The 24,757-nt window shown below is 43.4% G+C and overlaps 1 protein-coding gene across 2 annotated transcripts in view; it reads right to left on the bottom strand.

The window, feature by feature from the left end:
• slc49a3 (solute carrier family 49 member 3) overlaps nt 1–24,757 on the bottom strand; it is a 107,419-nt gene that overhangs the window by 31,998 nt on the left and 50,664 nt on the right. For both annotated transcript variants that reach the window (XR_013887925.1, XM_080196426.1), the window contains exons 7-9: nt 9,970–10,122; nt 5,248–5,405; nt 3,995–4,104 (exon numbers count right to left, since the gene is read on the bottom strand). Coding sequence is in view for 1 of the 2 variants with exons in the window: in XM_080196426.1 (XP_080052552.1) it covers nt 3,995–4,104; nt 5,248–5,405; nt 9,970–10,122 (421 nt within the window). In the remaining variant the exon portion in view is untranslated. The remainder of the gene's footprint in view (nt 1–3,994; nt 4,105–5,247; nt 5,406–9,969; nt 10,123–24,757) is intronic.

The raw sequence follows: 24,757 nt of genomic DNA, 5'->3' as shown, positions 1-24,757 counted from the left end.
ATTATCTTATACATCTCTGTAAGATCCCCCTTCAGCCTTCTAAACTCCAACGAGTACAGACCCAGTCTATTTAGTCTCTCTTCGTAGTCCAACCCCCTCATCTCCGGTATCAGCCTAGTGAACCTCCTCTGCACTCCCTCCAAGGCCAAAATATCCTTCCGCAAGTGCGGCGACCAAAACTGCACACAGTACTCCAGCTGCGGCCTCACCAGTGCCCTGTACAGTTGCAGCAAGACCTCCCTGCTTTTATATTCTATCCCCCTCGCTATAAAGGCCAGCATCCCATTCGCCTTCTTGATCACCTGCTGCATCTGCAGACCGGGTTTTTGCGACTCAAGCACAAGGACCCCCAGGTCACTCTGCACCGTAGCATGCTGCAGCTTTTCGCCCTTTAAATAGTAATCCCTCCTACTATTATTTCTGCCAAAGTGGATAACCTCACACTTGCTAACATTGTACTCCATCTGCCAGGTCCTCGCCCACTTGCTCAGCCTATCCAGATCCCTCTGCAGACTTTCCACACCTTCCGCACAATTTGCTTTCCACTCATCTTTGTAGCATCAGCAAATTTCGTCACCCTACACTCAGTCCCCTCCTCCAGATCATCTATATAAATGGTAAATAGCTGAGGCCCAGCACTGATCCCTGCGGCACTCCACTAGTCACCAACCGCCAATCAGAATAGCACCCATTGATGCCAACTCTCTGCCTCCTATTAGACAACCAATCCTCTATCCAAATTATCCAAATTAATGAAAGCGTAAGTTTAAACCTTATACACAGCTCCAGCATTCCACGTCACACACCAACCTTACTTACAAAGGCCAAACTTGGACATCTTACAAGTAAATCTTGATCATAAATTATGAAGGAGTGATGTCAAGATCAGCATCTGAATCAGGAGTTTAAATGGCGAGCTTATGAGAATCAAGCAGTCAGTTCAGGACCACTGTTAAGGACAAGATTGCATAAGTTCTGGAAGCACTGGAGTCAACATGGTGATAGTAATTAAGACAACAGTCTGGCTCTCTAAGGAGTGGAAAATAAAGCAGATTTATGTGTTTATATCAATCACACACTGATTTTGAATATAAAAGGCTGTAACTGCCTAGCATTGTATAACAGGGGGGCTTAAATCACAAACTTTGGACAGTTCTGACTGGGTTATATCAATAGATACCCAGGAACAGACAGGAACACAGAAACAGGAGTAAGCCATTCAGCCTACTGAGCCTGCTCCATCATTTAATACAATCATGGCTGATTGGACACTGCAACACATTTACCCACATTGTCCCTATCACCTTTTATTGTTAATCAGAAATCTCTTAATCTCTACTTTAAATGTATTCAATGACTGAGTCTCCACAGGGAAGTAGAGAATTCCAAAGATTCAAAACTCCCATGTACAGGAATTTCTCCCCATCCTGGTCCTAAATCGCAAACTCCTTATTTTGAAATTGTGTCCCCTGGTTCTAGACTCCCCTACCAGGAGAAACATCTTACCCACATCTATCCTTGGGTAAGATGCTCTTTCGGAAAGTCGGTGCAGACTTGATATGCCAAATCATCTCCTCCTATGGAATTTATGGGATTCTATGGAATTTGCCTGGCAATTATCTTTAAATTCTTATAGTGTAATAATACGACAGCAGAGTTTCTGTCCCAGCCAGCTGCATTCTCATTAAGTTGAAGTATTCCATCATCGATCGGATACACTGATAACCATAATCATTTAACATTGCATAAAAGACTATTTCCCTCATTTTTGGGTAGTGCAGTGGTATTGTTACTGGACTCATAATCTAAAGACCCAGGGTAATGCTCTTGGGACTCAGGTTCAAGTCCCAGGCCAGGCAGTGGAATCTGAATTCAATAAACTTTGGAATTAAAAAGTCCATTGATGACCATGAGGAGGAGGACGCGAATAGTTTTCTGGGTGTTAACGATGGAAAGATGGTAGGAGTGGAGGGCCTGAATGAGATCATTGTTACTAGAGAGGTAGTGCTCAACAGACTAGTGGGACTGATGGTGGACAAGTCCCCAGGACCGGATGGAATGCATCCAAGGGTTCCGAAGGAAATGGCGGAGGTGATAGTGGATGCCTTAGTGATTATTTTCCAAACCTCGCTGGATTCCGGGGAAGTGCCAGAAGATTGGAAAACGGCTAATGTTACGCCGCTGTTTAAAAAGGGTAGCAGGCAAAAGGCAGGGAATTATAGGCCAGTTAGTTTAACGTCTGTTGTAGGAAAAATGCTTGAATCCGTCATCAAAGAGGAAATAGCGAGGCATCTTGAGAAGAATTGTTTGATAGAGCAGACGCAGCACGGATTCATTAAGGGGAAGTCGTGTCTGACGAATTTATTGGAATTCTATGTGGATGTGTCTAGTGCGGTGGATAGAGGGGAACCGGTGGATGTGGTGTTTCTCGATTTTCAGAAGGCGTTTGATAAGGTGCCGCACAAAAGGTTGTTACAGAAGGTTAGGGGGCATGGAGTTGGGGGTAAGGTGTTAGCATGGATAGAGGATTGGCTGTCAAATAGGAGGCAGAGAGTGGGGGTCAATGGGTGCTATTCGGATTGGCGGTTGGTGACTAGTGGAGTGCCCCAGGGATCGGTGCTGGGGCCTCAGCTATTTACCATTTATATAGATGATATGGAGGAGGGAACCAAGTGTGAGGTGTCGAAATTTGCTGATGACACAAAGATAAGTAGAACAGCAAATTGTGCGGAGGGCATAGAAAGTCTGCAGAGGGATCTAGATAGGCTGAGCGAGTGGGCGAGGACCTGGCAGAGGGAATACAATGTTGGCAAGTGTGAGGTTATCCACTTTGGTAGGAATAATAGTAGGAAGGACTACTACCTACAGGGCGAAAGCATGCTACGGTGCAGAGGGACCTGGGGGTCCTTGTGCATGAGTCGCAAAAACCCAGCCTGCAGGTGCAGCAGGTGGTCAGGAAGGCAAATGGGATGCTGGCCTTCATAGCGAGAGGGATTGAATATAAAAGTAGGGAGGTCTTGCTGCAACTGTACAGGGCACTGGTGAGGCCGCAGCTGGAGTACTGTGTGCAGTTTTGGTCGCCGCACTTGTGGAAGGATATTTTGGCCTTGGAGGGAGTGCAGAGGAGGTTCACTAGGCTGATACCGGAGTTGAGGGGGTTGAGCTATGAAGAGAGGCTGAATAGACTGGGCTTGTACTCATTAGAGTTTAGAAGGATGAGGGGGGATCTTATTGAGACGTATAAGATGATGAAAGGGGTGGATAGGGTAGAGGTGGAGAGGGTCTTCCCGCTCAGAAAGGACAGCAGGACTAGAAGGCACAGCCTCAAGGGGGGGGGGGCGCAGTTTAGAACGGAGTTGAGGAGGAACTTCTTCGCTCAAAGGGTGGTGAATCTCTGGAATTCTCTGCCCGTTGAAGTGGTGGAGGCTACCTCGCTAAATATATTTAAGACGCGGATAGATAGGTTTTTGATAGGCAAGGGAATTAAGGGTTATGGGGAGGGGGCGGGAAAGTGGAACTGATCCACTTCAGATCAGCCATGATCTTATTGAATGGCGGGGCAGGCTCGAAGGGCTAGATGGCCGACTCCTGCTCCTATTTCTTATGTTCTATATTCTTATGTTCTTATGACAGCATTACAGATCATCATAAAAATCCATCTGGTTCAGTAATGTCCACTTGGAAGGAAATCTGCCATCCTTACCTGGTCTGGCCTACATGTGACTCCTGTGACTCTCAGCAATGTGGTTGACACTTAAATGCCCTAGCAAGCACTCTGTTCAAGGACAATTAGGGATGGGCAATAAATGCTGGCACAGCCAGTGATACTCACATCCCATGAAAGAATAAAAGAACTTTGCACCAAGATCCTAATAATATATATACCTTTCCTATTGAACCAGCTGGCATATTCAAACACATTGAGCTAAGTTGAAAAAACCAAAGAATAAACATCTGTAATTTGGATTCTCAAGAAGCAGGAAGTCACACTAACCTGTCCAATCAAGTGCTGCTCCCACTCCAATTTGACATGCAGAACCGTCAGTGGTAACTGGTCGAGCCAGTGCTGGTAGCAGAAGAATAAATAATGCTCCCTGGAGTTGCCTGCAATGAAAAACTGAAGACATTAGTCACTGCATTGATGTGTAAGCACAAACTTCCGTCTGTGTCAGCTGTGCCTCACCTGTGAGCCCTCCTGCCTCTGAGTCACAGATTCTGGGTTTTTGAGTCCCACTCCAGGACTTGAGCACAAACATCTCGGTTGATACTCATGGTGCAGTACTGAGGGAGTGTCGCACTGTCAGAGGCACTATCTCAGCTGCAGATAATTTCACATGGTTCTATTTCAAAGAGCAAAGAAGTTGTCTCCAGTGTCCGATCAATATTTGTCCCTCTATCAACATCCCAAAAACAGAATATTTGATCAGGATCACAATGTAATTTGTGGGATCTTGCTATGTCCAAATCATCCGCCTCATTTCCTGCTATCAACATTGAATATATTTTAAACATACCTCATTGGCTATAAGGTACTGGAGATGTCTAAAGCTGTCTTGTAATTAGGAGAAAATAAAACTGAGAAACTTTGAAATGATATTGTAAACTCTGAAAATAAATGAAGCAAATCACTACTGCTTCACTGGGACTGGGCCAATCACTGACTTCTAGAAATTCAGCATCCCCGATGAGAAATACAAATCTAATCAAAAAAACCTGCTGCCAGCATCAAATCTCCACATGACTCATTTTGGCAAAGCAATTTAAGTAGCTCTATTCAGGAAATGGGTTAAATCTGAAGATAAGTTTTAGCTAAAGTAGTCTGAATAAACATTAACTGCTGCCAGCTCCCACACTCTGTCATTGCCTGAAACAACATGATGGCCAGCAGTTAAACGCTTACCTATAAGAGACAATTCAAGTGAAAATGCTGCAGTGTGCGAAACACAAGACAGAGATACATTGGAATATTTTTTCCACGCAGGGTTAATTGTAACATGAATGCTTTGTTACAAATGTGTATTGAGGCAGAGATTTGAATTGGTATTTACAAGAGGGAATATAAAAAGGTACGGGATATGGTCAGGAAAGTGAGCCTGGAAGGAAGATCTGCAATTGGACAGCAGACATTGCGACAGGCTGTAGGGACTGAATGCTCATTTTTCTGGTATGATTTCTGATTCTATGATAAGGAGAAAAGAAATCACTGGGAAAACTAAATTAAATCCAAAAGTGATAAAAACGAATTACCCAGAGACAAAGATTAATCCAGCAGAAGTTGCTTCCCCCACAGGGTACGAGCATTCTACACCCAGTTCCATTCCCACTGGATAGATGGAAAACCCAAGTAGCCCAAAAAGTGAGCACACCACAGCCAGCCCATAAGGCTGATCTCTCATCCGTGAGACCTGAAAATACAGAATACCGAGATTGTGACATGGCTTCACTCCAATCCTTTCAATTTCCTCAAGTTAATTTTATAGAACAATTCAAGTAAAACTGGGCAATTCTCGACATATAAAACGCTGGAAAAACTCAGCAGGGCAGAGGGAGAGAAAAACAGAATGAAGGTCTCAAGTCAATAACCCTTCTTCAGAATTCTCAACATAATCTGCTTTAACAATCCAGTCAAAAGAATCTGATTCATTATTTTACCTCCCAGGACAAAGCAAGCCATTTTATGAGCAATTGGCAGCTCAGTTCCAATTCATAGCATCATAAATGCAGAAGAGACCCTTTGGCCCATCAAATCCATCATACTGGAAACACCTAACTCCCATCTAATCCCATCTGCCAGCACTTAGTCCATTACCCTGAATGATATGACATATTAAGTGCTCATCCAGGTACTTTTTAAAGGATGTGAGGCAACCCACCTCTACCAGCCTCCCAGGCAGTGCATTCCAGACTGTCTCCACTCTCTGGGTAAAAATGTTTTTTCTCATATCCCCCTAAACCTCTTGCACGCCCCCCACCTTGAATTTATGACCCCTTGTGACTGACCCTTCAACTAAGGGTAGCAGCTGCTCCTTATCCACTCTGTCCATGTCCCTCATAATCTAGTACACCTTAATCAGGTCGCCCCCCTCAGTCTTCTCTGCTCCAATGAAAACAACCCAAGTTTATGTAATCTCTCTTCATAACTTAAATGTTCCACCCCAGGCAGCATCCTGGTGAATCTTCTCTGCACCGCCCCCTCCAGTGCAATCACATCCGGTAGAGGCGGCAGAGGGACTTCACTGGAGCATTCTGAGGGAAGTTGGCGTTACTGAGAAAAGATATTAGCATAGATGATGTGAAATCTGTATTGCTCGAATTAAGAAATAACAAGGGGCAAAAACCATTGGTGGGGATGGTATACAGACCATCAAACTGCAGTCCTAACGTTGGGACAAGCATTAGACAGGAAATCAGAGATACATGTGTTAAACAAACACCCGTGATTATGGGCAACTGTAATCTGCATATAGATTGGGAGAGTCAAATTAGTCACAGTACAACAGAGGAGTTGATTTTCTAGACCATAAGGGAGCAGGCCATCTTGGACTGGGTGTCGTGAAATGAGAAAGGATTAGTTGGCAATCTCGTTATGAGAGAAGCCTTGGGGACGAGTGACCGTAATGATGTAAGTTGATTGTGAGACCAGGGTCCTGAATCTCAATAAAGGGAACTATGATAGTATGAGGCATGAATTGGCAATTGGTCTGGGAAATATTACTGAAAGGAAAGGCAGTGGACAGAGAATGGTAAGCATTTAAAGAACAAATAGATGAACTCTAGAAGCTGTTTATTTCTGTTTGACACGAGAGTGGGAAGGGAATTGTGGCTAAATCATGACTTACAAGGGAAATTAGAGATAGTATCAGATTCAAGGAAGAAACAGACAAATTGGCAAGAGAAAGCAATAGGCCTGAGAATTGGGAGTAGTTTAAATTTCACAGAAGACCAAAGGATTGATTAAGTAGGACATAACAGAGTATGAAAGTAAGCTGGTGGGGAACATAAAAACTGAGTGTAAAAGTTTCTACAGGTGTGTAAAGACAAAAAGATTGACAAAAATGAATGTAGGCCCCTTACAGTCAGAAACGGAAGAATTCATAACGGGGAATAAAGAAATGGTCAAGGAATTAAATTTGTACTTTGCTTCAGTCTTTGCAAAGGAAAACATTAATAAAGTACCAGAGCTGCTGAGAAAAATACATTTTAGTGAGGAGATGAAGAAAATCAGTATTGGTAGAAAAATGGTTTTGTGGAAATTGATGGGATTGAAAGTGGATAAGTCCCCAGATAATCTTCATCCCACAGTACTTAAGGAAGTGGCCCTGGAGATAATAGATCCATTGGTGAGTATTTTCCAAAATTCTTGAGACCCTGGAATAGTTCTACAGATTGAGGGGTAGCTAATGTAAACCTGCTATTTCAAAAGGGAGGTTTAGAGAAAACAGAGAACTATAGGCCAGCGAGTCTAACATTGGTACAGGGAAAGCTGAAGTCTATTATCAAGGATTTCATAACTTGGTATTTGGAAAGCAGTGGTATAATCAAAGTCAGCATGTATTTACAAAAGGGAAATCGTACTTGACGAATCTATTGGAATTTCTTGAGAATGTAATTAGTAGAGTTGACCAAGGAAAACCAGTGGATATGGTTTATTTAGACTTTCAGAAGGCTTTTGACAAGGTCTCACATAACAGACTACTATGTAAAGTTAAAGCACATGGTATTGCAGGCAATGTCTTGAAATGAATAGAAAACTGGTTAGCAGATACGAAGCAAAAAGTTCACATAAATAGATCTTTTTCTGATTGGCGGTCCGTGACTAGTGGGATTCTGCAGGGATCCCAACCGTTCACATTATATATTAATGATTTAGAAGAGGGAACTGAATGTATTATCTCCAAATTTGTAAACGATACAAAGTTGGGTCGGAGGGTGAGCTGTAAGGACAATGCAGAGATGAAAGTGTGGACATCTGCATGGTAAATGCTGTATAATGTGGATAAATGTGAGGTTATCCACTTTGGTAGCAATAATAGGAAGACAGATTATTATTTGAATGTGTGTAAATTGAGAGAGGTGGATACTTAATGAAACCTTGGAGTCCTTATGCATCAGTCCTGAGTGTAAGTACGCAGGTACAGCTGGCAGTAAATAAGGGAAATGGTATGTTGGCCTTCACAGCAGGAGGATGAGTAGAGGGATAGCTGCGCTTGTATAGAGCGTTAGGCCACATCTAGAGTATCGTGTGCGGTTTTGTTGTCCTTATCTGAGGAAGGACGTCCTTGCTAACGAGAGAGTACAGCCAAGGTTTACCAGGCTGATTCCTGGGATGGCGGGTCTGTCATATGAGGAGAGACTAAGTCAGCTAGGGTTATATTCACTGGAGTTTAGAAGAGTGAGAGGGGATCTGATAGAAACTTATAAAATTCTAACAGGATTAGACAGGGTAGATTCAGAAACAATATTCCCAATGGGTGGGGGAGTCCAGAACTAGGGAAAAGGGGTAAATCTTTTGGAACTGAGGTAAGGAGAAATTCACCATCACAGAAAGTAGGTTGAGGCCAAAATGGTGTCTGATTTCAAGAAGAACTTAGATATAGCACTTGGGGCTAAAGGGATCAAGGGATATGGAAGGAAAGGGGATCAGGATATTGAATTCGATGATCAGTCATGTTCTATGTTAAGATGAATGGCAAAGCAGACTTGAAGGGCTGAATGGCCTACTGCTGCTTCTAGTTTCAATCCTCCCAATAATGTGGTGACCAGAACAGTACACAGTGCCCCAGCTGTGGCCTTACCAAAATTCTATACAACTCCAACATGACTTCTCTGCTTTTGTAATCTATGCCTCAACGATAGAGGAAGTGTCCCATTTGCACTATATGTTACCATATGCTTTCAGTCTTTTTTTGCATGTTATTCAAACTAGTTTCTCTATTGCACCCTAGTCTGTAACTGAAGCCTCAAATTTTTAATAGCCCAGCATCAGTTCATGTTGAGTCTCCTGTCTATTGAGTTACTATAGAGGTATTTATATCATCCCAATTAGTGGCACCAAGTTGCCATGCAGCCTGAACCCAATGATTGGAGTCACCGACCCAGTGACTGAAATATGAAAGTTATCACAATTTCAAGGGATTGGTCACTTGCCTCCAATCCACTTAAGCCGTGACATGTTGATATCAACTTGCCTCATTGCTGGGCAGAATCATATTTCAGCCTACACTGTCTGAACCTGACCTGGGAGTCTGGTGCTGATACCAAGTGCTCACCGAGGCATTCGTTGTTGCAGCAACCCCAAAACACTCTCTTTGATGTTAAGACTTCTTGTCCAGCATTGAGTCCTGGATGAGACACAATTTTTTTCTGGTTAAACATTGGGAAGACAAAAGCCACAGTCTTCAGCTTCTGCCATAGACTCTCGACCCTCTCCTGCCCATCCACTGTCTCAGGATACACAAAACTTTTGCTAGCTTGATTTCCTGTTTGATTCCACATTTTCTCCATCACAAAGACTGCCTGGTTAAATCCCTAATACCTACTCCCATTAAAACCTCATCCATACCACTTACTTCCAAGCTTGACTATTCCAATTCTTTTCTGGCCAACTTCCCCTCTTCTATTCTTCATAATCTTCAGCTCATCCAAAATGCAGCTGCATGTATCCTATCTTGCATTAAATTCTGCTCTCTGACCTACATCTGCTCAGGAGAACACAAGAAGTTCATGTTTAAAATTCCTATGCTTGTGCTTAAATCCAATGCTTTTCCATTCCCCAAACCTGATCATTGTACTGCACTCCTCACACACCAGCCATCAGTGCAAGAAAGCTGATCTCTGCTAATTGGTTTAATCAAATAATGTGGAAAATACAATGTGACACTCAGAGGCAACAAATTCCTGGTGCTGCCTCTTTTCTGCCATTTTCAACTTGCAGTTGAAACATGTTGATGACACTGAAGAAATACTTACCAGCGCAAAAGCAATACTGGCAAAAGCAGTCAAGCAAAAATTAATTTTGGTGGTTTCCATAAACTTCTTTGTTCTGTCCACGTACAGACCAAACACAAAAGCACCCAAGATCCCAAATACAATAAACAAGGCTCCACACAGTCCTGCAAAAGTCTGTAACACACAGAGAGAGATATCACATTATATCGACGACACATGACCATTATACGTCTGGTAAGAATTATAACAGCAAGCACAGCAGATTAAATGAATGAGCATTCTAGTTACTGTACTCCCACTTTGTGAGTTACTGAGATTCACAATTTCTGGACAGCTTTTGGAAGAAATAGAAGAATAAAAGGAAGAGTTGGAAAATGAACATTATCGCTGGTAGAGGAGATTTGAAAGAGACTCTCTGAATAAAGAAATGTATTCAAAAACTCATTCACATTTCCCAATCAGTATCCAAAGATAATAGTGCTTTCATCTCAAAGTGGACAAGCTGTAGGAGGTACAGCTTCAAATGATACAATTGTTATGGTGTAGGAGGAGGCCATTTGGCCCATTGTGTCTGCAACAGCTCCCCAAATGAGCATTTTTAAATTTGTTCATGGGACTGGGCATCACCAGCTGGGCCAGCATTTGTTGCCCTTCCCTAATTGCTCTTGATCTGGAGATGCCGGCATTGGACTTGAGTGGGCACGGTAAGAAGTTTCACAATACCAGGTTAAAGTCCACAGGTTTATTTGGAATCATGGGCTTTCGGAGCGCTGCTCCTTCAACCTTATACTCACCTGATGAACAAGCAACGCTCCAAAAGTTCATGATTCCAAATAAACCTGTTGGACTTTAAACTGGTGTTATGAGACTTAATTGCCCTTGAGAGGATAGTTAGAAGTAAACCACATTGTTGTGGGTCTGGAGTCGCATGTACACTACATCAGGTAAGGATGGCAAATTTCCTTCCTTTAAGGACATTAGTGAACTAGATGTCACCACTGAATTTTTTTAAATTCAAATTTAAACATCTGCAGTGGTGGGATTTGAACCTGGGTCCCCAGAGCATTGTCCTGGGTTTCTGGATTACTAGACAATACATCAATGCCACCACCACCTCTTATTGTGATTTAGTGCCATTCCCTTGCCTTTTCACTGTGCCCTTGCACACTGTTTCTATTCAGATAGTCATCTAATGCCTTCTTGAATAACATCCTATATTTAGTTGTGAATTAGTAGGTAAAAGAGAGGAACTTAAACAATTACCATAAACAAAAGTTCATTGACTCTACTTAACATAATCACTTGCAAGACTAAAATGAGTAATTATTTTGCTGTCCCTGGAGCTGAGTTCCATTCCCAGTAGACATTCTGACGACCTGTAGAATAAAGCTGAATTTTTACACATTTCCCTTTAACATAAATTAACTATATATATGTCCATATAAATTACACTACTTTCATCACAATAGTTTAAAAATAAGGGATCTCCCATTTAAGATGGAGATGAGAAGAATTTTTTTTCTCTTAGAGGTTTTGAGTCAATCGCATTCTCTTTCCCAATGGGTGGTGGAGGCAGAGCCTGTGAATATCTGTAAGGTCGAGACAGATAGATTTGTGACTAACAAAGGAGTCAAAGGTTACCAGAGTAAATGAAATGTGGACCTGGAGACACGATCAGACTAGCTGTGGTCATGCACAAGGACCCCCAGGTCCCTCTGCACAGTAGCATGATGTAATTTTTCACCGTTTAAATAATAGTCCATTTTACTATTATTCCTTCCAAAGTGGATAACCTCACACTTGCCAGCATTATACTCCATCTGCCAAATCCTCGCCCACTCAGTTAGCCTATCCAAATCTCTCTGCAGATTTTCCGCATCCTCCACGCAACTCGCTTTCCCACTCATCTTTGTGTCATTAGCAAAGTTTGTTACCCTACACTCGTTCCCCTCCTCCAGATCATCTACGTATATGGTAAACAGTTGAGGCCCCAGCACCGATCCCTGCGGCACGCCACTAGTCACCAACTACCAACCAGAAAAGCACCCATTTATTCCAACTCTCAGCTTCCTGTCAGATAGCCAATCCTCAATCCACACTAACACTTTACCCCCAACTCCGTGTACCTTAATCTTTTGCAGCAACCTTTTGTGAGGCACCTTATCGAACGCCTTCTGGAAATCTAAAAACACCACATCCACCGGTTCCCCTCTGTCTACCGCACTCGTTACATCTTCATAAAAATCCAGTAAATTCGTCAAACACGACTTTCCCTTCATGAATCCGTGCTGCGTCTGCTCGATTGAACCATTCTTTTCCAGGCGTCCTGCTATTTCTTCTTTAATGATGGATTCCAGCATTTTCCCAACTACAGACGTTAAGCTAACCGGCCTGTAGTTACCTGCCTTTTGTCTACCTCCTTTTTTAAACAGTGGCATTACATTAGCTGTTTTCCAATCAGCTGGCACCTCCCCAGAGTCCGGCAAATTTTGATAAATTACAACTAACACACCTACTATTACTTCTGCCATTTCTTTTAATACCCTGGGACGCATTCCATCCGGGCCCGGGGACTTGTCTACCTTTAATCCCATTAGCCTACCAAGCACTACCTCTTTAGTAATAGTAATCGTTTTAAGGTCCTCATCCCCTACAGTCCCACGACCGTCAATTATCGGTACGCTATTTGTGTCCTCCACTGTGAAGACCGACACAAACAACTTGTTTAAGGCCTCGGCCATTTCCTCGTTTCCCATTATTAAATCCCCCTTCTCGTCTTCTAGGGGTCCAATGTTTACTTTAGCCACTCTTATCCTTTTTATATATTTGTAAAAACTTTTACTATCAGTTTTTATATTTTATGCTAGTTTAGTTTCAAAATCTATCTTTCTTTTCTTTATCGCTTTCTTAGTAGTCTTTTGTTGTTTTTTAAAGCTTTCCCAATCTTCTAATTCTCCACTAGTTTTAGTTACTCTGTACAAATTGGTTTTTAATTTAATACTTTCCTTTATTTCCTTATGTAAACCCACTTGTGACACTAATAATAAATAAAACAATAAACTAAGATTAGAAGCTATGTCCCCTCCCATTGTGTGGACATATTTGGTGAGATGAGCAACCCTTCCAAGGGGTTGCGTGGGAAGTGGATATGTGCTTTGTAATATATTAACAATAGCTAACATCAGGAACATTCTCCATGCATTAGTTTAGTTATTAATTTTAATATATTGCATATATTTTTATTCTTGCATGGGATGTGGCTGTCGCTGACTAGGCCAGCATTTATTGCTCACCCCAGATAGCCTTTGAGTGTGGTGGTGTGCTGTAGTCCTGAGATGCAAGTAACGCACAGTGCTATTAGAAACGGGGTTGTAGTATTCTAATCCAGCAATAGTGATACATTTCCAAGCCAGGACCAGTTTGTGGCTTAGAGTCAGGCAGTGAGCTTCAGATTCCTACTACCCTCTGGGTGAAAAAGGTTTCCCTCAAATCTCTGCTAAGCCTCCTGACCCTGACCTTAAATCTACCCTCTCTCCCTCCGGTCTACTGATCTTTCTATGAAGGAGAAAAGTTTTTTCCTATCTATATGCCTCAAATACACCTCAGTCAGGTTCCCCCTAGGAAAACAACCACAGTCTAACCAGCCTTTCTACATAGCTGAAACGCTCCAGCTTAGGCAGCATCTCAGTGAATCTTCTCTGCACCCTCTCCAGTGCAATCACATCCTTCCTATAGTGTGGTGACAACACACAGTACCCAAGCTGTGGCCTAACCAGCATTTTATACGGCTCCATCATAACCCCACTGCTCTTATATTCTGTGCCTCAGATAATAAAGTATCCCATATGCCTTTTTAAGCATCTTATCTACCTATCCTGCTGTCTTCAGGGATCTATGGAGATGCATCCCAAGGTTCCTCTGATCATCTGTATTCCCTAGTGTCCTATTGTTAATTGTGTATTCCCTTGCCTTGGTAGTTCTCCCAAAATACATCACCTTGGAGGGAAACTTGCAGCTGGTGGTATTCCCATGTATCTGGGAGGTAAACGTCACAGGTTTGTGAGATGCTGTTGAGAAAGACTTGCCAAATTGCTACAATATGTCTTGTAAATGTGACACTGTTGTCATTGTGCATTTTTGGAGGAGGGAGTAGATTTTGAGATGGTGGAGGGAGTGAACGTTTGTGGAAGCAGTGCCAATCAAATCAACTGTTTTGTTCTGGATGGCATTTAGCTTTGAGTTGCATTCTTCCAAGCAGGTGGAGAGTATTTGATCACACTCCTAACTTGTAAGATAGTGGATAGGTTTGGGAAGTCAGGAGGTGAGTTAGTCTGCAAAATTCCTAGCCTCTATCCTAATCTGTAGCCACAATATTTATATGGCTGGCCCAGTTCAGTTTCTGGTCAACGGTAACTCCCAGGATGTTGATAGTAGGGGACTTCGCAGTGGTTATGTTATCGAATGTAAAAGAGCGATGTTTGGATTCTCTCTTGTTGGGGATAGTCATTGCTTCGCACTTGCGTGGCATAAGCATTACTTGCCACAAAACAACCCAAGTCAGAACACTATCCAAGTCTTGCTACATTTGGACATGGACTGATTTAGTATCTGAGAAGTTACAAATCATTCTGAAGGTGGTACATTCATCAGCGAACATCCCCAATTCTTACTTTATAAATGCAAGGAAGGTCTTTGATGAAGCAGCTGAAGATGCTTGGGCCTATGACACTACACTAAGGAACTCCTGTACTAATGTCCTGGAGCCAAGATGATTGACTCCAACCACCACAACCAACTTCCTTTGTGCGACAAATGCCTCTGAACAGTGTACAGCTTTTCCCGATTCTCATTGACTCCTTGATGCCACACTCAATCAAATGCTGCCTTGATGCCAAGAACAACCACTCTCACCTCATCTTTGGCAAACAGCTCTTTAGTCTGTACTTGGACCAAGGCTATAAAGATGTCAAGAGCTGAGAGGCCCTGACAGAACCAAACTGAGTGTCAGTGAGCAGGTTATTCCTGAGTGAGTGTTGCTTGATAGCACTGTTGACAACACTTTCCAGCACTTTGTTAATGATCAAGACCAATGACCCAATTGGATTGCTCCTACTTTTTGAGGACCATAAGACATAGGAGCAGAAGTATCAGACATTTAGGAAGGATAGACAGGGAGAAACAGGAGGTGGGGTAGCTATGTTAATCAAGGATAATATCAGGGCGGTTGTGAGAGATGACGTAGGCTCCAAGGAGCAAAACGTGGAATCACTGTGGGTGGAGATAAGGAATAGTAAAGGGAGAAAGTCACTGGTGGGTGTGGCCCCCAAATAATAACTTTGAGGTGGGGCGGGCTATAAACAAGCAAATAATTGGTACGTGCAAAAACGGAACGGCAATAATCATGGGGGATTTTAACCTGCATGTTGATTGGTTGACTCAAGTCGGATGCAGTGGACTTGAGGAAGAGTTCTTAGAATGCTGTTGGGATAGTTTCCTTGAACAGTATGTTACAGAACCTACGAGGGAGTGAGCTTTCTTAGATCTGGTACCGTGTAACGAGGCAGGTAGAATTAGGGATCCTCTTGGGACGAGTGAACACAATATGGTTGAATTTCTAATACAGATGGAGGGTGAGAAAGTAGGGTCCCAAATCAGTGTCCTCTGCTTGAACAGAGGGGAGTATGATAGGATGAGGGCGGAATTAGCTAATGTACATAAGAACATAAGAAATAGGAGCAGGAGTAGGCCATCTAGCCCTTCGAGTCTGCCCCGCCATTCAATAAGATCATGGCTGATCTGTCGCTGCTCAGTTCCACTTTCCCGCCCTCTCCCCATAACCCTTAATCCCCTCTCTTATCAAGAACCCATCAACCCGCGTCTTAAAAATATTTAGCGAGGCAGCCTCCACCACTTCAACGGGCAGAGAATTCCAGAGATTCACCACCCTTTGAGTGAAGAAGTTCCTCCTCAACTCCGTTCTAAACCGCCTCCCCTTTATCTTGAGGCTGTGCCCCCTAGTCCTACTGTCTTTTTTGAGCGGGAAGAGTCTCTCCACCTCTATCCTATCCATCCCATTCATCATCTTATACGTCTCAATGAGATCTCCCCTCATTCTTCTAAACTCTAACGAGTACAAGCCTAGTTTATTCAGCCTCTCCTCATAGCTCAATCCCCTCAACTCCGGTATCAGCCTAGTAAACCTCCTCTGCACTCCCTCCAGGGCCAAAATATCCTTGCGCAGATGCGGCGCCCAAAACTGCACACAGTACTCCAGCTGCGGCCTCACCAATGCCCTATACAGCTGCAGCAAGACCTCCCTACTTTTATATTCAATCCCCCTCGCTATGAAGGCCAGCATCCCATTCGCCTTCCTGACCACCTGCTGCACCTGCAAGCTGGGTTTTTGCGACTCATGCACAAGGACCCCGAGGTCCCTCTGCACCGTCGCCTGCTGCAGTTTTTCGCCACGTAAGTAATAGTCCTTCCTACCATTCTTCCTACCAAAGTGGACCACCTCACACTTGCCAACATTAAATTCCATTTGCCATTTCCTGGCCCATTCGCCCAGCCTATCTAGATCCTTCTGCAGACTCTCCACACCCTCCGCACAATTTGCCTTTCCCCCAATCTTGGTGTCATCAGCAAATTTCGACACCCTGCACTCGGTTCCCTCCTCCAGATCATCTATATAAATGGTAAATAGCTGTAATGTAGACTGGGGGTAGGACAGCTGAGGAACAGTGGAGGATTTTTAAGGAGTTTTTTTCAGTAGTCAGCAAAAATATATTCCAGTGATAAAGAAGGACTGTAAGAAAAGGGATAACTAGCCGTGGATATCGAAGGAAATACAGGAGAGTATTAAATTAAAAACCGATGCATACAGAGCGGCTAAAAAGTGGGGAAGTAGAAGATTGGGAAAGATTTAAAAAACAAAGAATGACTAAGAAATCGATAAAGAAAGGAAAGATACAGTATGAAACTAAACTAGCTCTAAATATATAAAATGATAGTAAAAGATTTTACAATTATATAAAGAAAAGAGAGGCTAGAGTGAATGTTGGACCCTTGGAGGATGAGAGGGGGGATTTAATGGTGGGAAATGAGGAAATGGCTGAGACTTTAAATAAGTTTTTTGTGTTGGTCTTCACGGTGGAGGACACAAATAGATAACTGAATATTAATGATAGCGGGTGGGTAGGAGATGAGATCCTTAATACAATTACTGTTACTAAAGAGGTAGTGCTTGGTAGACTAATGGGACTGAAGGTAGACAAGTCCCCGGGACCGGATGGAATGCATCCCAGGGTTCTGAAAGAAATGGCAGAAGTTATAGCAGATGCATTAGTAATTATTTATCAAAATTCACTGGACTCTGGGGAGGTGCCGGCGGATTGGAAAACAGCTACCGTTATGCCGCTGTTTAAAAAAGGTAGTAGGCAAAAGGCAGGTAACTACAGGCCAGTTAGCTTAACGTCTGTAGTTGGGAAAATGCTAGAATCCATCATTAAAGAAGAAATAGCAGGACACCGGGAAAGGAATGGTTTGATCAAACAGACACAGTACGGATTCATGAAGGGAAAGTCACGTTTGACGAATTTACTGGATTTTTATGAGATGTGACCACTGCAGTAGACAGAGGGGAACCGGTGGATGTGTTGTTTTTAGATTTCCAGAAGGTGCTTGATAAGGTACCTCACAAAAAGGTTGCTGCAGAAGGCTAGAGTACACAGAGTTGGGGATAAAATGTTAGCGCGGATTGAGAATTGGCTATCTAACAGGAAGCAGAGTGTTGGAATAAATGGGTGCTTTTCTGGTTGGCAGTTGGTGACTAGTGGCGTGCCACAGGGATCGGTGCTGGGGCCTCAACTGTTTACCATATACATAGGCGATTTGGAGGAGGGGGCTGTGTGTAGGGTAATAAAGTTTGCTGATGACAAGTAGGTGAGTGGGAAAGCGAATTGCGTGGAGGATGTGGGAAGTCTGCAGAGAGATTTGGATAGGCTGAGTGAGTGGGCAAGGATCTGGCAGATGGAGTATAATGTTGGCAAGTATGAGGTTATCCACTTTGGAAGAAATAATAGTAGGATGGAATATTATTTAAATGGTGAAAAGTTGCAGCATGCTACTGTGCAGAGGGACCTGGGGGTCCTTGTGCACAAATCGCAAAAACTCAGTCTGCAGGTGCAGCAGGTGATCAAGAAGGCGAATGGAATGTTGCCCTTTATAGCGAGGGGGATAGAATATAAAAGCAGGGAGGTTTTGCTGCAACTGTACAGGGCACTGGTGAGGCCGCAACTGGGGTAGTGTGTGCAATTTTGGTCCCCTTATTTGCGAGATGATATATTGGCCTTGGAGGGAATGCAGAGAAGGTTCACCTTCTCTGTTGGAGAACCGGAGATGATGCTGGAGTTGAGGGGGTTAGCTCATGAGGACAGATTGAGTAGATTGGGCCTGTACCAGTTGGCGTTTAGAAGGCTGAGGGGAGATCTTATAGAGAGATATAAGATAATGAAGGCGCTAGATTGGTAGAAGTAGAGAGATTCTTTCCATTTAGAAAGGAAAGCAGAATTAGAGGGCACAGCCTCAAAATAAGGGGGGCGGGGGCAGTTTAGAACTGAGTTAAGGAAGAACTTCTTCTCTCAGAGGGTAGTGAATCTTTGGAATTCTCTGCCCATTAAAGTGGTGGAGGCTACCTCGTTGGATATGTTTAAGTCACAGGTAGATAGATTTCTGTTCGATAAGGGAATTAAGGGTTATGGGGAGCAGGCAGGTAAGTGGAACTGATACACTTCAGATCAGCCATGATCTTATTGAATGGCGGAGCAGGCTCGAGGGGCGAGATGGCCTACTCCTGCTCCTATTTCTTATGTTCTTATATCATTTGGCCTATCAAGTTGATCTGAAATGATAATCCTCAATTCTACTCTCCTATCTTACCCCCAAAACCCTGGATTTCCTTACTGATTAAAAATTCTCAGCCTTGAATGTCTTTAATGGCTCAGTCTCTACAGGCCTCTGCAGTAAAGAATTCCACAGATTCGCTTCTCTCAGAGAAGAAATTCCACTTCATCTCTGTCTTAACGGATGACCTCTTACTCTGGGATTATGATTCCTAAATCTGTTTGAAATTTATCCCATTTATCACACACAACATAAAGGGTATCCTCAGTGCGAAGATAGGACTTTGTCTCCACAAGGACTGTGCGGTGATCGCTCCTACCAATATGGAAAGATATATCTACGACAGGTGGATTGGTGAGAATGAGGTCAAATAGGTTTTTCCTTTCTGTTGATTCCATCACCACCTGTCAAAGTCCCAATCTAGTATCTATATCCTTTAGGGCTCAGCCAGCTCAGTCTGTGGTGGTGCTACTGAGCCACGCTCGATGATGGACATTAAGGTCTCCCACCAATGGTTCATTACAAAGAACAGTACAGCACAGGAAACAGGCCCTTCAGCCCTCGAAGCCTGTGCTGCTCATCGGTCAACTAGAGCGTTTGTTTGTATCCCTCCATTCCCAGTCTGTTCATGTGACTATCCAGATAAGTCTTAAACGATCCCAGCGTGTCCGCCTCCACCACCCTACTTGGCAGTGCATTCCAGGCCCCCACCACCCTCTGTGTAAAAACCGTTCCTCTGATATCGGAGTTATACCTCACCCCTCTCACCTTGAGCCTGTGACCCCTCATGATCATCACCTGTGACCTGGGAAAAAGTTTCCCACTGTTCACCCTATCTATACCCTTCATAATTTTGTACACCTCTATTAAGTCTCCCCTCATTCACCGTCTTTCCAGGGAGAACAACCCCAGTTTACCCAGTGTCTCCTCATAGCTAAGACCCTCCATACCAGGCAACATCCTGGTAAACCTCCTCTGCACTCTCTCCAAAGCCTCCACGTCCTTCTGGTAGTGCAGCGACCAGAACTGGACGCAGTACTCCAAACGTGGCCTAACCAACGTTCTATACAGCTGTAATATCAGACTCCAGCTTTTATACTCTATACCCTGTCCTATACAAGCATACCATATGCCTTCTTCACCACCTTCTCCACCTGTGCTGCCACCTTCAAGGATTTGTGGACTTCCACATCCAGGTCCCTCTATGTCTCTATACTCTTGATGGTTCTGCCATTTATTGTATAGCTCCACCCGACATTAGTTCTTCCAAAATGCATCACTTTGCATTTATCTGGATTAAATTCCATCTGCCATTTCTCCGCCCAATTTTCCAGCCTATCTATATCCTGCTGTATTGTCTGACAATGTTCATCGCTATCAGCAAGTCCAGCCATCTTCATGTCATCTGCAAACTTGCTGATCATACCAGTTACACCTTCTTCCAAACCATTTGTACATGTCACAAATAGCAGAGGTCCCAGTACAGAGCCCTGTGGAACACCACTGGTCACAGACCTACAGCCAGAGAAAGACCCTTTGACTGCTATCCTCTGTCTCCTGTGGCCAAGCCAGTTCTCTACCCATCTAGCCACCTCTCCTTGTATCCCATGAGCCTTAACCTTTTTCACCAACCTACCATGAGGGACTTTGTCAAACGCCTTACTGAAATCCATATAGACGACATCCACGGCCCTTCCTTCGTCAACCATTTTTGTCGCCTCCTCAAAAAACTCCACCAAATTTGTAAGGCACGACCTCCCTCTTACAAAACCATGCTGTCACTAATGAGATTGTTCCATTTTAAATGTGCATACATCCTATCTCTAAGAATCCTCTCCAACAACTTCCCTACCACGGGCATCAAGCCCACTGGCCTATAATTACCCGGGTTATCCCTGCTACCCTTCTTAATTAATGGTACCACATTCGCTATCCTCCAATCCTCTGGGACCGCACCTGTGTCCAGTGAAGAGACAAAGATTTCCGTCAGAGGCCCAGCAATTTCATCTCTTGTCTGCCAGAGCAGTCTAGGTTAGATGCCGTCTGGCCCTGGGGACTAATCAGTCTTAATGTTCCCTAAAAAAACCTAACACTTCCTCCTCTGTATTAGAGATTTCCTCTAACAAGTCAACACCTCCCTCTGAGACACTCCCAATCAACACGTCCCTCTCCTTTATGACTACTGATGCAAAGTATTCATTTAGGATCTCCCTTATTCCCTTGGGTTCTAAGCATAATTCTCCTCCTTTGTCCGGGAGGTCCAATTTTTTTCCCTGACAACTCTTTTGTTCCCAACATATGAATAAATGCCTTAGGAATCTCCTTAATCCTGTCTGCCAAGAACATTTTGTGGCCTCTTTTTGCCCTTCTAACTTCCCGTTTGAGTTCTTTCGTACTCTCTCTGTATTCCTCCAGAGCTCCATCTGTTTTCAGATGCCTGGACCTAACATACGCCTCTCTTTTCTTTCATTTCTCTTATTCTGTGCCCTTGCCACATGCTTCCTCCAAGTGTTGTCCAACATGGAGGAGAATTGATTCGGCAACTGACAGAAAATACTAGACACCGTTATCAAGGATTTTGCAGCAGGGCACTTAGAAAAGAATAGCAGAATCCGACAGAGTCAACATGGATCTGTGAAAAGGAAATTATACTTGACATATTTACAGGAATTCTTTGAGGATGTAACTATTACAGTTGATGAGGGGAAGCCAATGGAAGTATTTTATTTGGACTTTCAGAAGGCTTTCACCAAAGAACAAACAGTACAGCACCAGAACAGGCCCTTTGGCCCACCAAATCTATGCCAACAAAATGCCTCTCTAATCTAATATTTTCTTGCCTCTATGTGGTCCATATCCCTCTATTCCCTGTCCATTCACTTATCTAACCAGATGCTTCTTGAACGTTGTTATAGAATCTGCTTCTACCACTTCCTCTGGCTGCAAGTTCCAGGCATTCACCCTCCTGTGAAAAACTTGCCCCCTACATTGCTTTTAAACTTCTCCCCCATCTCACTTTCAAATTATGCCCCGAGTAATTGACCTTTCAACTCTGGAAAAAAGACTGGCTATCTACTCTATCCAAGCCTGTCATAATCTTGTAAACCTCTATCAGGTTCCCCCTCCCCACCCCTACCTCATCCTCCAACACTCCAATGAAAACAATCCAAGTTTGTTCAACCTTCCTTCATAGTCCATTTCTTCCAAACCAGGCAACATCCTGGTAAATCTCTTCTGCACCCCTGCCAATGCATCAACATCCTTCCAGTAGTATAGCGGCCAGGATTGTGCACAATACCCCAAATGTGGCCTAACCAAAGCTGCAACATGATTTTCCAACTACCATACTCAACACCCTGACCAATGAAGGCCAGCAAGCCATACAACTTCTTGATCACCTTGTCCACCTGAGTTGCCACCTTCAGGGAACTGTGGATCTGCACGCCTAGATCTCTCTGTATGCTAATATTTCTAAGGACTCTACCATTTACTGTATACTTTCCTTCGGCAGTAGATCTTCCAAATCATATCACCTCACATTTGTCTGGGTTAAATTCCATGTCATCTTTCAGCCCAGGCCTCCAGCTGATTTATATTCTGCTATATTTTCTAACAATCCTCCTCACTATCCACTACTCCTCTAATTTTTGTATCACCTGCAAATTTACTAATCAGGTAACTTAAATTGTCCTCCAATAAGAGAAACAGAGGCCCCAGCACTGGTCCTTGTGGAACACCACTTGTGAAGTGGAGATGCGTGCATTGGACTGGGGTAAACACAGTAAGAAGTCTCACAACACCAGGTTAAAGTCCAACAGGTTTATTTGGTAGGAAATGTTTACTACCAAATAAACCTGTTGGACTTTAATCTGGTGTTGTGAGACTTCTTACTGTGACCACCACTTGTCACAGACCTCCAGTTAGCAAAGTACCCTTCAACTGTTATTTCTGCTTCCTATGCCCAAGCCAGTTTTGTATTCATCTTACCAGTTTACCTTGGATCCCACATGACTTCATCTTCTGTATCAGCCTGCCATGAGGAACTTTACTAAGGTCCATGTATACAACATCCACTGCCCTGGTCAATTTTTCTTGTCACTTTCTCAAAGAACTCAATCAAGTCTGTGAGACACAACCTTTCCTTCACAAAACCATGCTGTCTGTTTCTAATAAGCCTATTCTCTTCCAGATGTGAACACATCCTGCCCCCAAGAATCTTCTGAAGAACAATGTTAGCTGTTCTCTAATCATCTTGTACCTCATCTGAGGCTAAAGTGGATACAAAGATTTCGGCTAAGGCCTCAGCAATTTCTTCCCACACCTCAGTACGGGAACTTGTCTGCCTTAAATATTTTTCAAAACCTCCAATACCACCTCCTCTTTTTATCTCAAGATGTGCTAGAATGCCCTTCTACACTCACCATCCACATCCTTCTCTTTTGTGAATACTGATGCAAAGTACTTGCTAAGGACCTCACCCACCTTATCTGGCTCCACACACACATTCCCCGCACTGTCTTGAGTGAACCAATCCTTTCCTTAGCTACCCTCTTACTCCTTATATACACATAAAAAGCCTTGGAATTCTCCTTAATCCTGCCTGCCGAGGACATTTAATGGTCCCTTCTTGCCCTCCTAAGTTTAAGCTCTTTCCTGCTATCATTGAATTCTTCAAGAGCCTTATCATTTTCAATTTCCTGAAAACATTCAAATGTTTTACCTGTCACTCATGGAATCACTACAGTGCAGGAGGCTACCATTTGGCCCATCGAGTCTGCACCAATAACAATTCCACCCAGGCCCTATCCCTATAGCCCACATATTTACCCCACTAATCCCTCTAACCTACACATCCCAGGTCACTAAGGAACAATTTAGCATGGCCAATCAACCTAAGCTGCACATTTTTGGACTATGGGAGGAAACCCACAGAGACACAGGGAGAACGTGCAGACTCTGCACAGACACAGTGACCCAAGCCAAGAATCGAACCTGGATCCCTGGCACTGTGAGGCAGCAATGCTAACCACTGTACCACTGTTACGCTGTGCCATAATTCCTTGCATTAAAGCAAACACACCTCAGACCATCTGAATTGTCATGTTTTGTACACACTTGTGTTTTATTTTTCTTTGCCTTACTGGATCCATCCACTGAGTTCTCCGCAGTTTCTGTACTCTGTACTGTGGCCGTTTTTAATTTTGTCTTTGGTTTCTCTGCCTTCCACTTTTCCCCGACTGCCTTTTGTTTCTGTCCCCACTTTACTTCCCTCTGACTTCCTGCATCGATTCCCATCCATCTGCCATATTAGTTTAACATTCCCCAACAACACTAGCAAACCCTCCCCCAGGACATTGGTTCCAGTCCTGCCCGGGTGCAGACTGTCTGATTTGTACTGGTCCCAACATCACCTGCACCCCCCCCCACCCCCCACCCGCAAAACCGATTCCAATGTCCCAGGAATTTGACTCCTTCCCTCTCAGTCCTACAAGGGATGAGGGAGGAGTTGACTAAGGTAGACTGGGACCAAAAATTTTATGATGGGACAATTGAGGAACAGTGAAGGACTTTTAAAGCGATCTTTCACAGTGCTCAGCAAATTTATACACCAATAAGGAAGGAAGGACAGCAGAAAGAGATAATCAGCCATGGATATCTAAGGAAATAAAAGGAGGATATCAAACTGAAAGAAAAGCATACAAAGTGGCAAAAATTAATCGGAGCGTAGAGAATTGGGAAGTCTTTAAAGGTCAGCAGAAAGCCACGAAGAAAAGCTATAAAGAAAAATAAGATGGGTTATGAGAACATAAAAAGATAGCAAAAGGTTCTATAAATATATAAAATGAAAAAGAGTGGTTAAAGTGAACATTGGTCCTTTAGGGGATGAGGAGGGAGGTGTAATAAGTGG

Source organism: Carcharhinus amblyrhynchos, chromosome 1 (assembly GCF_965287045.1).
Source record: "Carcharhinus amblyrhynchos chromosome 1, sCarAmb.v2.hapA, whole genome shotgun sequence".
NCBI lineage: Eukaryota > Metazoa > Chordata > Chondrichthyes > Carcharhiniformes > Carcharhinidae > Carcharhinus > Carcharhinus amblyrhynchos.
This window is presented reverse-complemented; position numbering and strand designations above follow the sequence as displayed.